The following is a 12,340-nucleotide window of genomic DNA, read 5'->3' on the forward strand; positions in this document are numbered from 1 at the left end:
TCTTTGTCATTAGAACCCCATTGATGTTGTCTTTTTGATTCTTCTTATTGTTGCTGGGTCATTTCCCGTCAAACGTCCCAGCCAGTTTGGCAGCCCTATCAAATGTATTCGAAAAAAATTGTGCTGGATTATTGCATTGAAAACAGGGAATTGCTAAATATGTCAGATAGAAAAAAATTTTGGTCACATGGGAGCCACAAAATGTTGTGTGAGTGATTTTTGTCAGAAAATTTATTTTGGAGAGTACCGTTCCACGTTTCAATACAAAATTCGCTTTACATGTTTAAGGAAAGGTGTTCGTGTAAGCTGTTTGAAGCTCAATAATATTACTACAATTTTTCTGTTATACACGCTTGCAGAAATCTTGCCAAAATGTTCATTTGCATTTTTTTCCTTGTAAAATTGTGTTGTGTATGAATATCTAAATAATCAATACTTATTCTACAGAAGGTATACTGTATTGCGTTAAAAATACTTTCCAACCACTGAAGCTTGTAGATCTTGCAAGAAAAATAACAAATTTGAGAAAATCTTCATTTTGTTTCACATTGATACGCAGCTTACACCATGTGGTGCTCCAATAGAAAATCAGCTTTATACCTCAATCGAGAGCATATGGCTCTTCTTATATGGCACGTTTTATGATTGCATTTTTTTGTTTTATGCATGAAAGTAATTTTTGAATTTGACCATTGATGGCCATCGAGTGCATCTTATAGTGTCCCGACTAAAAAAAAAATGCAGCCAGCTCCATTCTGTGAAAGTTGTTGAAGCAGGGAAGCTGATGCCTCCTTTCGTCAGGCCTTTCTATGTGTTTTTTGCAAGTCTTTCAAAGAATTTCTATGTTTTACAAGTCTTTTCTAGCTATCTCTATGTTGTATCATAGCTCTTTATTAGACACTATGATGATCATGTGCAGCAAATGAGAAAAACTACCTGGTGTCATCTTGTAGCACTTTGCAGAACTGTAGGCCCTTGGTAAGGAGCAAAACTGGTTTTCGACGCCTTTGTAGTTTTTTATTCCCTGTTTTTGCATGCCAAAGCCTCATACATGAGGGGTGTGTGAATATCAAATTTTAAACTTTGGAGCAAATTCAAATAAAGAAAAGTAAGGGCAAATCGAATTGAATATTTTTCTAATATCTTCAAATACGAATAGCAGAACTACTGACTTTAGTAGTAGAACTACTGCAACTGAAACTGATTTCTCTATTTATACATCAAAAATATATTAAGCGCAACCATGTAATTCGTTGTGCTGACTTCAGTACTCATTATGAAACTTTATGGTGTTTGAATATTTCATATTGTAATAGTGCCTTATGAATGGAATCGAATACAGAACTATTCAGATGAAGATACTAGTTTCGACTATTCATATGCTGCTAGTAAATACGGTAATATTCCTTGTCACTTTTGCTGTCGTTAGGTTCAAATCGTGGATGGTTGTTGGTACGCAGGGCGGGCATGTTCTACTGCCCGCTGCTCCCCTTGGTGGGCTGTGTCAAGCTGGTGCTGACTTTCTACGTCAAGCGGGTGAGTGTCATGTGCACGCAGCCATCGGTGCGGCCCTGGCGAGCCGTGCATGCCCAGACCGTCTTCCTGGGCCTCACCTTCTTCAGCTTTGTGCTGGCCACGGGCGCCCTGGGATACTCCCTGCTCAGGTACGGGACTGGTTGCCCTCCCCCCATGTCTCCACAAATCGATGGCCACGTAGAAACCTCCGTCTAACGTAGCTTTTTATTATGCGAAGGTTGCTGCGTATATGTATTTAGCAAATGAAAATTCATTGAAGAGGAGCACAGTTGATCTTTTGTATAGCGAACTCGGGCGGTAACAAATTATTGGGTACTGCTATTATGTAATCATGAGACAACATCGCTTGTAGTGAAGCAAGTACAGTTAAGGGGAGATGCGGCTCGAAGACACTTTTTTTTTTAATATTCATCCTAGAGCAATGAAACTTAAGAGTATTTGTAGAGATTTTTATGCTGATTTCAAATATATAGTTTTCTTGTAAGTTGCATACTTTTCGTTCTGCACCATGACAAATGTGTAAAACGTAGGCCTTGTAGCCCCCTATTTCGATCCTTAAACTTCTATATATTTTGATAATTAATAGCTCATATTGCTCCAATTGAACTGTAGAGTGCCGAAAGCTATCCAGAAATTGCATATAAAATATTTACTAGACGTGACAGATTCAAACATTGGAAGTCCATATTACCCAGACCCTAGTAAATGTTTACTTGCAAATTTTCTAATATCTGTAACATAATATTGAGGTCTTGAGGAGATAACTGCACTTCTCACACATTAGAGAAAATTTGGGCAAAATTTCATGCAGATCTGAGTACCAGAAGTACCAAAAACAACAGGGGCATGTTGAAAAAGTTGCCAAAAGTGTGTTTTGAGAAAAACGAAGTTTAAAGTTAAAATTGGATGTTTATTTATGAAAGAGGTAACGAAATCCGATCGAAATTGCACACAAGAGAGGTAAATTGTTCTTCTAGTAGCCACTGACACTAAAATGAGCCAGCGCCATAAGTTTCTCCTTCACAGCTCTTTCAAAGCAGAGTAGCTATTGCGCGAGCTCCCGCTGCTGTAGGTTCTGCTTGCGATCGGTCCGTCACTCGCCGCCCCTACGCTGGCCTCCTCGCTCAAAGCAACTCGCCGCAACGTATACGTCGTCGTAAGAATACTTTCGGGGCACTCGCTGTTCTCGCTTTACAGTTCCAGAAACGACGCCTTTGCGTTTGTAAGCTGGTTCCTGGACGCATATTCCTGAACGGCGACACGTTGGACACACTGCACCGTTCACGAGGATGTTCAATGCTGTTATGTCAGCGATCAAGGAAGACTCTTTCTACCATGATCTTTCTTCGTCGTCGATGAGTCCGATCTTCTCTTTGAGAGGCACTGACATACTCGAACGCCGTGGCAAACTCGTCGGAAGCATCGCCGTCGCCGTCGCTAGGCCTCGCGGCAGCAGATGTACTTGCCGTTCGGCGAGTGTTTGGCTTCGATTTGCGCCGGCGTCCTCGAAATTTGTTCACCGAGCGATACTTCACTGGCCGGTGACTGCACTTGCTACGGTTCTCTTCATCCATGATGAAAATAAAAACGCGAGAGAAATGTTCAGCTGCGCAGCTCAATGAAACACGGACCCTGCAATCAGGCTTCACAACACGCTAGGCGTGCAGTGGCCAATGGCGGTCCCCGATCCTTACCTTTGGATTTAAAAGCGTGTCGCAGCACTCGAAAAGCACGGCAAAAGCATGCTTTCTTTATTATTTCTTGCGCTTGTGAAGCGCAGGAAACCATGGTTATTTGAAGATCTCCTCATGTGATCCCCAATGGCGAGTGGCCGTGCGTTATCGGCCGCGAGGCGCTAAAAGACGTCACACTTTCTGTCAAGATTAGCAGCCACCTTGTGCTCTTTAAGCGCAATTTTAACGCATTTCCAGTTGAGTCTCGACTTTGATTTTTATTTTCAAAACATTAGAGATACTAATCTTAACAAAACAGGTGAAAACAAAAAACTGATAATTTTTGAAAAAAGATGCGGGTTTTTCGACCCGCATCTCCCCTTAAGATGTTTGAAGTAACTTAATGAACAAATCGAAAGTGTTAGAGCATTGATTGAAAAAAAAGCTTTGACTTTCGCGAAATGCTCCATCCAATAGCGCTTGCTAATTTTTGTGATGTCAAGCATTTCTTGAGTGTTTTAGATAGTTGACTTTCCCATGCAGACACAAGTCTGCGCCACTGGTATTAGATCGGAAACGTGAACATCTGTTCATTTTCATAGGCGTTCGGACATCGCTGCTCAGCACTACATAATGTTTTAGGCAGTAACGACGAACCTTTAAGTATTAATATGCATAGTGTTTGCATTAGCCGAGAAAAAGTACTTACCGTTCAAGCAGGAACCAGCTAGCACGACTGTCTTTAACAGATCAAGGGCAGGCGCACCGCAGTTCTGTGCATGGAGCTTACGCTTTTTCTTAGATTGTAGCTGACTATAGTTCATTCCTACAAGTCTTCGCAGGACAAACAGAGGGCATTTGGGGAATTATTGAAGAATAAACAAGAGGCAGAAACTGTCAGAGGATGACTGTCAAAAACTGTCTTTGGTCACCCTGCCGAGATGGTCTGTGGGGCCAAGAGGTCTGTGGGTGCTGTGATGTGCCACTGCCTCATATCAAGTTCACACCACTGATCTCCACTAGGTTTGCTGGATGGCGCTTTGCTGCTGTCATGGCCGGGCGCGTGCACGGCCACCGGAAGTTTAAGGGCTCGTCCCGGAAGTGGGTCGTCTGCTGCGCTTGACAGCCGCCGATTAGCGTTTATTTTGGCTTGTAGTTCACACCTCATTGAATTTTTGAAGACGTAATTTTCTTCGAGACCACAAATACTATGCTACAGAAACATGCGACGCGAATATGAAGCAGAATTTAGCAGAGAAAAGCAAGAAAAAATGACAGCATATTCACGGAGTGAATGATGATGAGTGGGCGAAGCTGCGGAGGTTCATCGGTAAACCGTGAATCTTCCGTGAATTCTGCCCAGTACATCATCACCGACGTGAGATCGGGCGCGTTTATACTAAAGGTTCGATGACTTATGACGACTTGCAGCTCACTTTAATTTTACATGTACGCTGTGAATTTTCATTGTTTAGAAAACCATTGCTTTAGAAAAATCTGGCGTCTTTCGTTAAGCAGCTGGCGTGTTTTCGTTTTGCTTTAGAAACATCTGGCGTTCTTTCGTTCTGCTTTTACAAAACATCTGGCGTCTTTCGTTGGTTTATTTCATCAATCAACGGCGTTTTGAACAAAATTTTTATTGTTTAATCACGCACAGGAGAAATCTCACCAGGCACTACCTTGGAGGTAAACAATGGCTGCTAATGGGAATGAGAGACAGAAGAAGTCGGCTTTTAGCTAACACTTACACTTCTACTTCTACTAACGTTTCCTACTGGAACATGCCAATGGCTGCTAATGGGGAATGAGAGACAGAAGAATTCGGCTTTTAGTTAACGCGCACGCTGCGAATTTTTTATTGTTCAACAACGCAGAGGAAAAATCTCCCACCGGCACCACCTTGGAGGTCAAAGCGTAAGACTGGTTACGGACTACTACGACTACGACGACTACGAGGGACGAACGGGTGCCGCCTTAAGGAGCTTCGCCCCTAAAAAAGGTCCCTTGTGTCTTGGTTTTAGCGCACAAGGCGCAGCTCGAATGGAATTCACGCTGACGAGCGGACACTACGACCGGTGTAAATATGCACGTCTTACAATAAACTAACAGTCGTAGAATCACTTAGCCGACAATCAACCAGCGGTCACGAAAAGACGATAAGCGAGTTCGATATTGTCACGTGGTCGTGACGTCGACGAAGACAGCAGTCGGCGTTTGCAGGATGAAACTGTTTATTTGGCCGAACTTGTGGCCGGAAAATGAGAACTAGATAGACAGCAATACACGCTGTACAATGATAGCGGCGAACAGGGCGTCGTCCGTCGATCAACTGACAAGCGGTCAAGTGCGTCGCTTTTTATACAGGTGCTATGGAACTTTCCAGCGATATCGCTGGTGGCGGCGTTATCTCTCGATAAAGCTGGAACATTCGCGTGCGGCGCGAAATCTTAACAAAACGATCTACTACAATCGAGAAGTCTCTCGAACACTGCTTCGCGGGCAGCGTCGAGCGTTGATAATCGCCCTTGCTGGTCAAACCCAAAAAACATCAAAATAGGACAAAAAGTGGGCGTGGCATTGCCCCCCTCTGAAAAAGCATCGTCCCGATGCTTGCGAAAGAACAAAGAAGAGAAAAAAAACACAAGTGCATACATAAATAAATTACAATAACAAAGGTAAAAGTAGAGTCCCCAGGTTCGCTAACGTGCAAAAAACGGCTTGAGACGCACGACATGGACGACTTCAGGCCGTGCGCGGCGTCGCTGGGAGTTCGTAATGCCGTCCGGGATGACCTCGTAGTCAAGAGCGCCGAGACGTCGAAGAACCTTGTAGGGTCCGAAGTATCGCCGAAGGAGTTTTTCGCTAAGGCCACGTCGGCGTATCGGCGTCCAGACCCAGACGCGGTCGCCGGGCTGGTATTCCACGAAGCGTCGTCGCAGATTGTAGCGACGGCTATCGGTGTGCTGCTGGGTCTTGATGCGCAGGCGGGCGAGCTGTCGAGCTTCCTCGGCACGTTGTAAGTAAGCGGCGGCGTCGAGGTTTTCTTCGTTGGTGACATTCGGTAGCATGGCGTCCAGTGTCGTCGCCGGGCTCCTTCCGTAAACCAACTTGTACGGCGTCATCTGCGTCGTTTCTTGGACGGCCGTGTTGCAAGCAAAGGTCACGTACGGAAGGACGGCGTCCCACGTCTTGTGCTCAACGTCGACGTACATGGCCAGCATGTCGGCGATGGTCTTATTTAGACGCTCGGTGAGGCCATTGGTCTGCGGGTGGTAGGCGGTGGTGCGGCGGTGGCTCGTCTCGCTGTATTTTAAGATCGCCTGAGTTAGGTCCGCAGTAAAGGCGGTACCTCTGTCTGTGATGAGGACCTCTGGGGCGCCATGACGCAAGATGATGTTCTCCACGAAGAACTTGGCTACCTCGGCGGCACTGCCTTTGGGCAAGGCCTTTGTCTCGGCGTAGCGGGTGAGGTAGTCAGTTGCTACGACGATCCACTTGTTGCCGGAAGTCGACGTCGGGAACGGCCCCAGTAGGTCCATCCCGATTTGCTGGAACGGCCGGTGAGGTGGTTCGATTGGCTGCAGAAGTCCCGCTGGCCTAGTCGGCGGTGTCTTCCGTCGCTGGCAATCTCGGCAAGTCTTAACGTAGTGGGCGACGTCGGCAGGAAGGCGTGGCCAGTAGTATTTTTCCTGTATCCTCGCGAGCGTGCGGGAAAAGCCGAGGTGGCCAGCCGTCGGGTCGTCGTGCAGGGCCTGCAGAACCTCTGGTCGCAGTGCCGAAGGTACAACGATGAGGTAGTCGGCCCGGGCCGGAGAGAAGTTCTTCTTTACGAGGACGTCGTTTTTCAAGAGAAATGACGCCAATCCCCTCCTGAATACTTTTGGAACAACGGCGGTCCTGCCCTTGAGGTATTCCACAAGGCCCCTGAGTTCCGGGTCGGCTTGCTGTCGTTCAGCGAAGTCGTCGGCACTTATGGTTCCCAAGAAGCAGTCATCATCGTGGTCGTCCTGCGGCGGTGCGTCGACGGGGGCACGAGACAAGCAGTCGGCGTCGGAGTGTTTTCTTCCGGACTTGCAAACGACGGTAATGTCGAATTCTTGGAGTCTTAGGCTCCACCGTGCGAGGCGACCTGAAGGGTCCTTCAAGTTGGCTAGCCAACACAAGGCGTGGTGGTCGCTCACAACTTTGAAGGGCCGGCCGTAGATGTAGGGGCGAAACTTCGATGCAGCCCAGATGATGGCCAGACACTCCTTTTCTGTTGTGGAATAGTTGATTTCTGCCTTTGATAGCGACCGGCTAGCATAACTGATGACCCTTTCCAATCCGTCGGTCTTCTGCACAAGGACGGCGCCGAGTCCTACGCTGCTTGCGTCGGTGTGGATTTCCGTATCGGCGTGCTCGTCGAAATGCGCAAGTATCGGAGGCGTCTGCAGGCGTCGTTTCAATTCTTGAAATGCCTGAACTTGCGACGTTTCCCACCTGAATTCGACGTCGGCCTTCGTGAGTTGCGTCAGTGGCTCGGCGATCCGTGAAAATTCCTTGACGAAACGTCTGTAATAGGCGCACAAGCCGAGAAAACGGCGTACGGCCTTCTTGTCGGTGGGCGTCGGGAAGTCAGCGATGGCAGCCGTTTTCCGCGGGTCCGGGCGAACACCATCCTTACTGATTACGTGACCCAAGAACAAGAGCTCCTCGTACGCGAAGCGGCACTTTTCAGGCTTCAAGGTGAGTCCGGAGGTCTTGATTGCTTGAAGTACAACTTCAAGGCGCCGAAGGTGTTCGTCGAAGTTTGAGGAAAACACTACAACGTCGTCCAAGTACACGAGGCACGTCTGCCACTTCAAGCCGGCCAGTACTGTATCCATAACCCGTTGAAAAGTCGCAGGTGCCGAGCAAAGACCAAAAGGCATGACCTTGAACTCAAACAGGCCGTCTGGCGTTATAAAGGCAGTCTTTTCTCGGTCTTTCTCGTCGACTTCTATTTGCCAGTAACCGGTCTTGAGGTCCATCGACGAAAAGTACTTTGCGTTGTGTAATCGATCCAGGGTGTCGTCTATCCGGGGAAGGGATACACGTCCTTCTTCGTGACTTTGTTCAGGCGACGATAATCGACGCAAAAACGAAGAGTCCCATCCTTCTTCTTCACTAGCACCACGGGGGATGCCCACGGACTCTTCGACGGCTGGATGATGTCGTCGCATAGTATTTCGTCGACCTGTTTCTTCACGGCCTCCCGTTCCCGCGTTGAAACCCGGTAGGGACTCTGACGGAGTGGTCGAGCATTTTCTTCTGTTATAATGCGGTGCTTAGCAAGGGGCGTTTGTCGGACCCGCGATGACGACGAGAAACGGTCCTTGTATTGCAGGAGCAGGGTTTTGAGCTTATCTTGCTTGACCTTCGGAAGGCTCGGGTTGACGTCAAAATCCGGTTCGGGACCTCTATTCGTCGAAGCAGGTTCGGCAGCATCGAAGAGGGCGAAAGCATCGCTGGCGGCTACACATTCGTCGATGTAGGCAACCGTCGTTCTCATGTTGAGGTGCCTATATTCATGGCTGAAGTTTGTCAGCAGTACCTTTGCTTTACCGTCATGCAGCTCGGCGATACCTCTTGCGACGCAAGTTTGACGATTCAGGAGTAGTTGCTGATCGCCGTCGATTACGCATTCAAAGTTCGCAGGTTTTTCGGTGCCGACGGAAATAATGACGCTGGAGCGTGGCGGAACGGTCACCTGCTCTTCTATCACATTCAGTGCATGGTTCCCTGGCGTCGCGTTGGGCGGGAGCGCTTTTTCTGAGGTTAGTGTTATCGACTCAGACCTCAGGTCGATAACGGCGCTGTGGTCACTTAGGAAGTCCATTCCGAGTATCACATCCCTGGAGCAGTTTTGTAGGATTACAAAGCTCGAAGGATAAGTGCGGTTATTGATGGTGACTCTCGCCGTGCAGACACCAATCGGCGTTATCAGGTGGCCTCCAGCTGTCCAGATTTCTGGTCCACTCCAAGCGGTCTTTACTTTCTTCAGCTTGGTGGCGAATGGCCCACTGACGACGGAATAGTCGGCTCCGGTGTCGACGAGAGCTGTGATGCTGTGGCCGTCGATAAGAACATCGAGGTCGCTTGTTCGTCGTCTTGCGTTGCGGTTAGGTCGTGGCGTCGGATCACGGCTTCGTCGATTTGTCCCGCTGTTTCGACGTTGCGTCGTCAGGTTTTCTTCGGGCCGCGAAGTTTCGTCGTGAGGGCTCCGTCCGGTTTGCGTCGTGTTCTGAAGGTCTCGTCGCGTTGTCGTCGTCGGCGGCCGCGGAGGATCTTCGGCAGTTCGTCGTACAGCAACCGCACCTCCATCGGTTGCTGCCCTTAGTTTCCCGGATACGGGCTAGGCGACCGGCCCCGGTTTGGGCCAGTGTACTGCCGGCGGTGCGGTGACATGTAGCGGCCGGGCGACGGCGAGCGGGAAGGTCGTCGTGCTTCCCACTGTGTTCCGGTGAGGTAGTCGTCGATGTCGCGAGGCCGTTCGCCTGGCTGCGGGCGCGGCGCGTTGACGGCGAATCCGCGTAGCCCCATCTGTCGATACTGGCATCGGCGGTATGTGTGGCCGGCTTCCCCGCAGTGATAGCAGAGCGGTCGGTTGTCAGGGGCACGCCAAACGTCGGTCTTTCGGGGGGCGCAGCGTTGTCCTGTCGGCGGGCGGTATGGCGTCGGTGGTGGTGGCGGCGGAACTGCTGCGGCGGCGCGGCGTCTTGACGTGGGCGAGAAGGGGGGGCGTTGCGTCGGGCTGCAGCAGCATAGCTCATGGCTTCCGGCTGAGCCTGCGGTGCTTCGGGAATTCCAAGCGATTGCCGGACTTCCTCGCGGACAACGTCGGCGATTGAATCCACTTGATGCTGCGGCGAAGGTAACAGTTTGCGCAGCTCCTCCCGCACAATCGCTCTGATGGTGTCACGCAGGTCATCAGACTGCAGCGCCTGAACCTCCCCGTAGGTCGTCGTAGGAATGCGGCGGTTGTACTGCCTAGTGCGGATTTCTAGTGCCTTTTCGATTGTGGTGGCCTCCGAAAGGAATTCCGAGACCGTCTTCGGCGGGTTGCGCGCAAGTCCGGCGAAGAGTTCCTCCTTCACTCCCCGCATCAGGAAGCGAACTTTCTTTTCTTCGGACATGGCTGGATCGGCATGGCGGAATAGGCGAGTCATTTCTTCGGTGTACAGTCCGACGTTCTCATTGGGGAGCTGTACACGGGTCTCGAGAAGGGTTTCAGCCCTTTCTTTCCGGATGACGCTCGTGAAGGTGTTGAGAAATCCGGTGCGGAAGAGGTCCCATGATGTTAGCGTGGACTCTCGATTCTCGAACCAGGTCCTTGCGCCATCTTCAAGGGCGAAGTAGACATGGCGTAGCTTCTCGTCGCAGTCCCAGTTGTTGAACGTGGAGACCCGGTCGTATGCCTCCAGCCAGCTTTCTGGATCCTCGCATGGTGATCCGCGGAATGTCGGCGGCTCCCTCGGTTGATGCATGACGACCGTTGTAGGTGGCAGGGGGTCTGTCATCGTCTCGGCGGTAGATGTGACGGTCTTCGGCTGCCTGGCGTTTTCGGGAAGGAGCCCGTACTCTGGTTGTAGTCCCTTCTGCCCGCGGCTGGTTCGAGGATCCGGGTTGACCTTAGAGTCGTCTTCTTCGCGGCTTGGGCTTGGGTCAGCGCTCCGCGGTGGCGTCCGGATCATGAAGCAGCACCTCCACCAGATGTCACGTGGTCGTGACGTCGACGAAGACAGCAGTCGGCGTTTGCAGGATGAAACTGTTTATTTGGCCGAACTTGTGGCCGGAAAATGAGAACTAGATAGACAGCAATACACGCTGTACAATGATAGCGGCGAACAGGGCGTCGTCCGTCGATCAACTGACAAGCGGTCAAGTGCGTCGCTTTTTATACAGGTGCTATGGAACTTTCCAGCGATATCGCTGGTGGCGGCGTTATCTCTCGATAAAGCTGGAACATTCGCGTGCGGCGCGAAATCTTAACAAAACGATCTACTACAATCGAGAAGTCTCTCGAACACAGCTTCGCGGGCAGCGTCGAGCGTTGATAATCGCCCTTGCTGGTCAAACCCAAAAAACATCAAAATAGAACAAAAAGTGGGCGTGGCAATATCAACGTGAAAGAAGCTGACCGGCACGGAAGTTTCGGCTACGGGGCTGCTGCATGCTGAGAATAAAAATAACCTGCGGTGATTGCACTGCTTGCTCTTGTTGCAACTTTTAAAAAACGAATACAATAGAACCCTTTGCAGTACTGTAAGCAAAATTATGTAAATATATTAGTAACCAGGGTGTAGCGACAGTGTTACCCAGGGTAACTTTTTCTGGATGATCAATAATTTCTGGGGTGTATGAGCCGAAATTACGGTATGATAATGAATCACGCTTAGAGAAGGGCTCCGAATAATTTCGAACACCTAGAGTTCTCTAAGATGCACTGACATCGCACAGTACACGGACCTCTAGCATTTCGCCTCCATCGAATGCGACCGCCGAGGCCGGGATCGAACCCACGCATTTCGGGTCGGCAGCCAAGCCCCGTAGCCACACATCCACCACGGCGACAGTTTTGCTCTAGGGGAAAAATTTATGGCTTGATGAACACATGCATTGCTAGTTTTGAGGGACAATAATCCAGTCTGCAGATTGGCGCCTATTGGAAACCGACAATTTTTACTTTGATTCGCCAAGTGGTTACAGCTTTTATTGACAATTTTAGCTAATGCTGTACAGTTTACGGCACAACAAGCAGGCATTTCGGGCGAAATGCGAACGACACCGGCACAAACATTGCAGCAGCTACGCTTGCACGGCGGCCATTTGCCGAACTTCCGGGACGAGTGCTCTAACTTCCGGTGACCGTGCGCCGGAGAGCTCGAAGCGCCATCCAGCAAACCTAGTGGAGATCAGTGGTTCACACTGATCACATGGCCTCCAGGACTGGTCTAGTTTGTTCGGCCAAACAGTCGTCCATGTAGAGTGGATGACTTAGAGAACAAAGCTTCCCGCGCCGGTGTGTTCGACTGTTTGTCATTTCATTGTGGCTGCATGGCCATTGCCTATTGCCAGGTTAAGTTGCGCAAAATGCACCACACGCTCTCGTT

General features: G+C 49.7%; 1 protein-coding gene across 2 annotated transcripts in view; it reads left to right on the plus strand.

Annotated features, from left to right (window-relative positions):
- The window catches only part of LOC119399362 (transmembrane channel-like protein 6), a 73,150-nt gene that overhangs the window by 50,201 nt on the left and 10,609 nt on the right, over positions 1–12,340 (plus strand). For both annotated transcript variants that reach the window (XM_037666179.2, XM_049417674.1), the window contains exon 14: positions 1,461–1,664. In XM_037666179.2, the coding sequence (XP_037522107.1) occupies positions 1,461–1,664 (204 nt within the window). The remainder of the gene's footprint in view (positions 1–1,460; positions 1,665–12,340) is intronic.

This window comes from Rhipicephalus sanguineus, chromosome 7 (genome assembly GCF_013339695.2).
Source record: "Rhipicephalus sanguineus isolate Rsan-2018 chromosome 7, BIME_Rsan_1.4, whole genome shotgun sequence".
Classification (NCBI taxonomy): domain Eukaryota; kingdom Metazoa; phylum Arthropoda; class Arachnida; order Ixodida; family Ixodidae; genus Rhipicephalus; species Rhipicephalus sanguineus.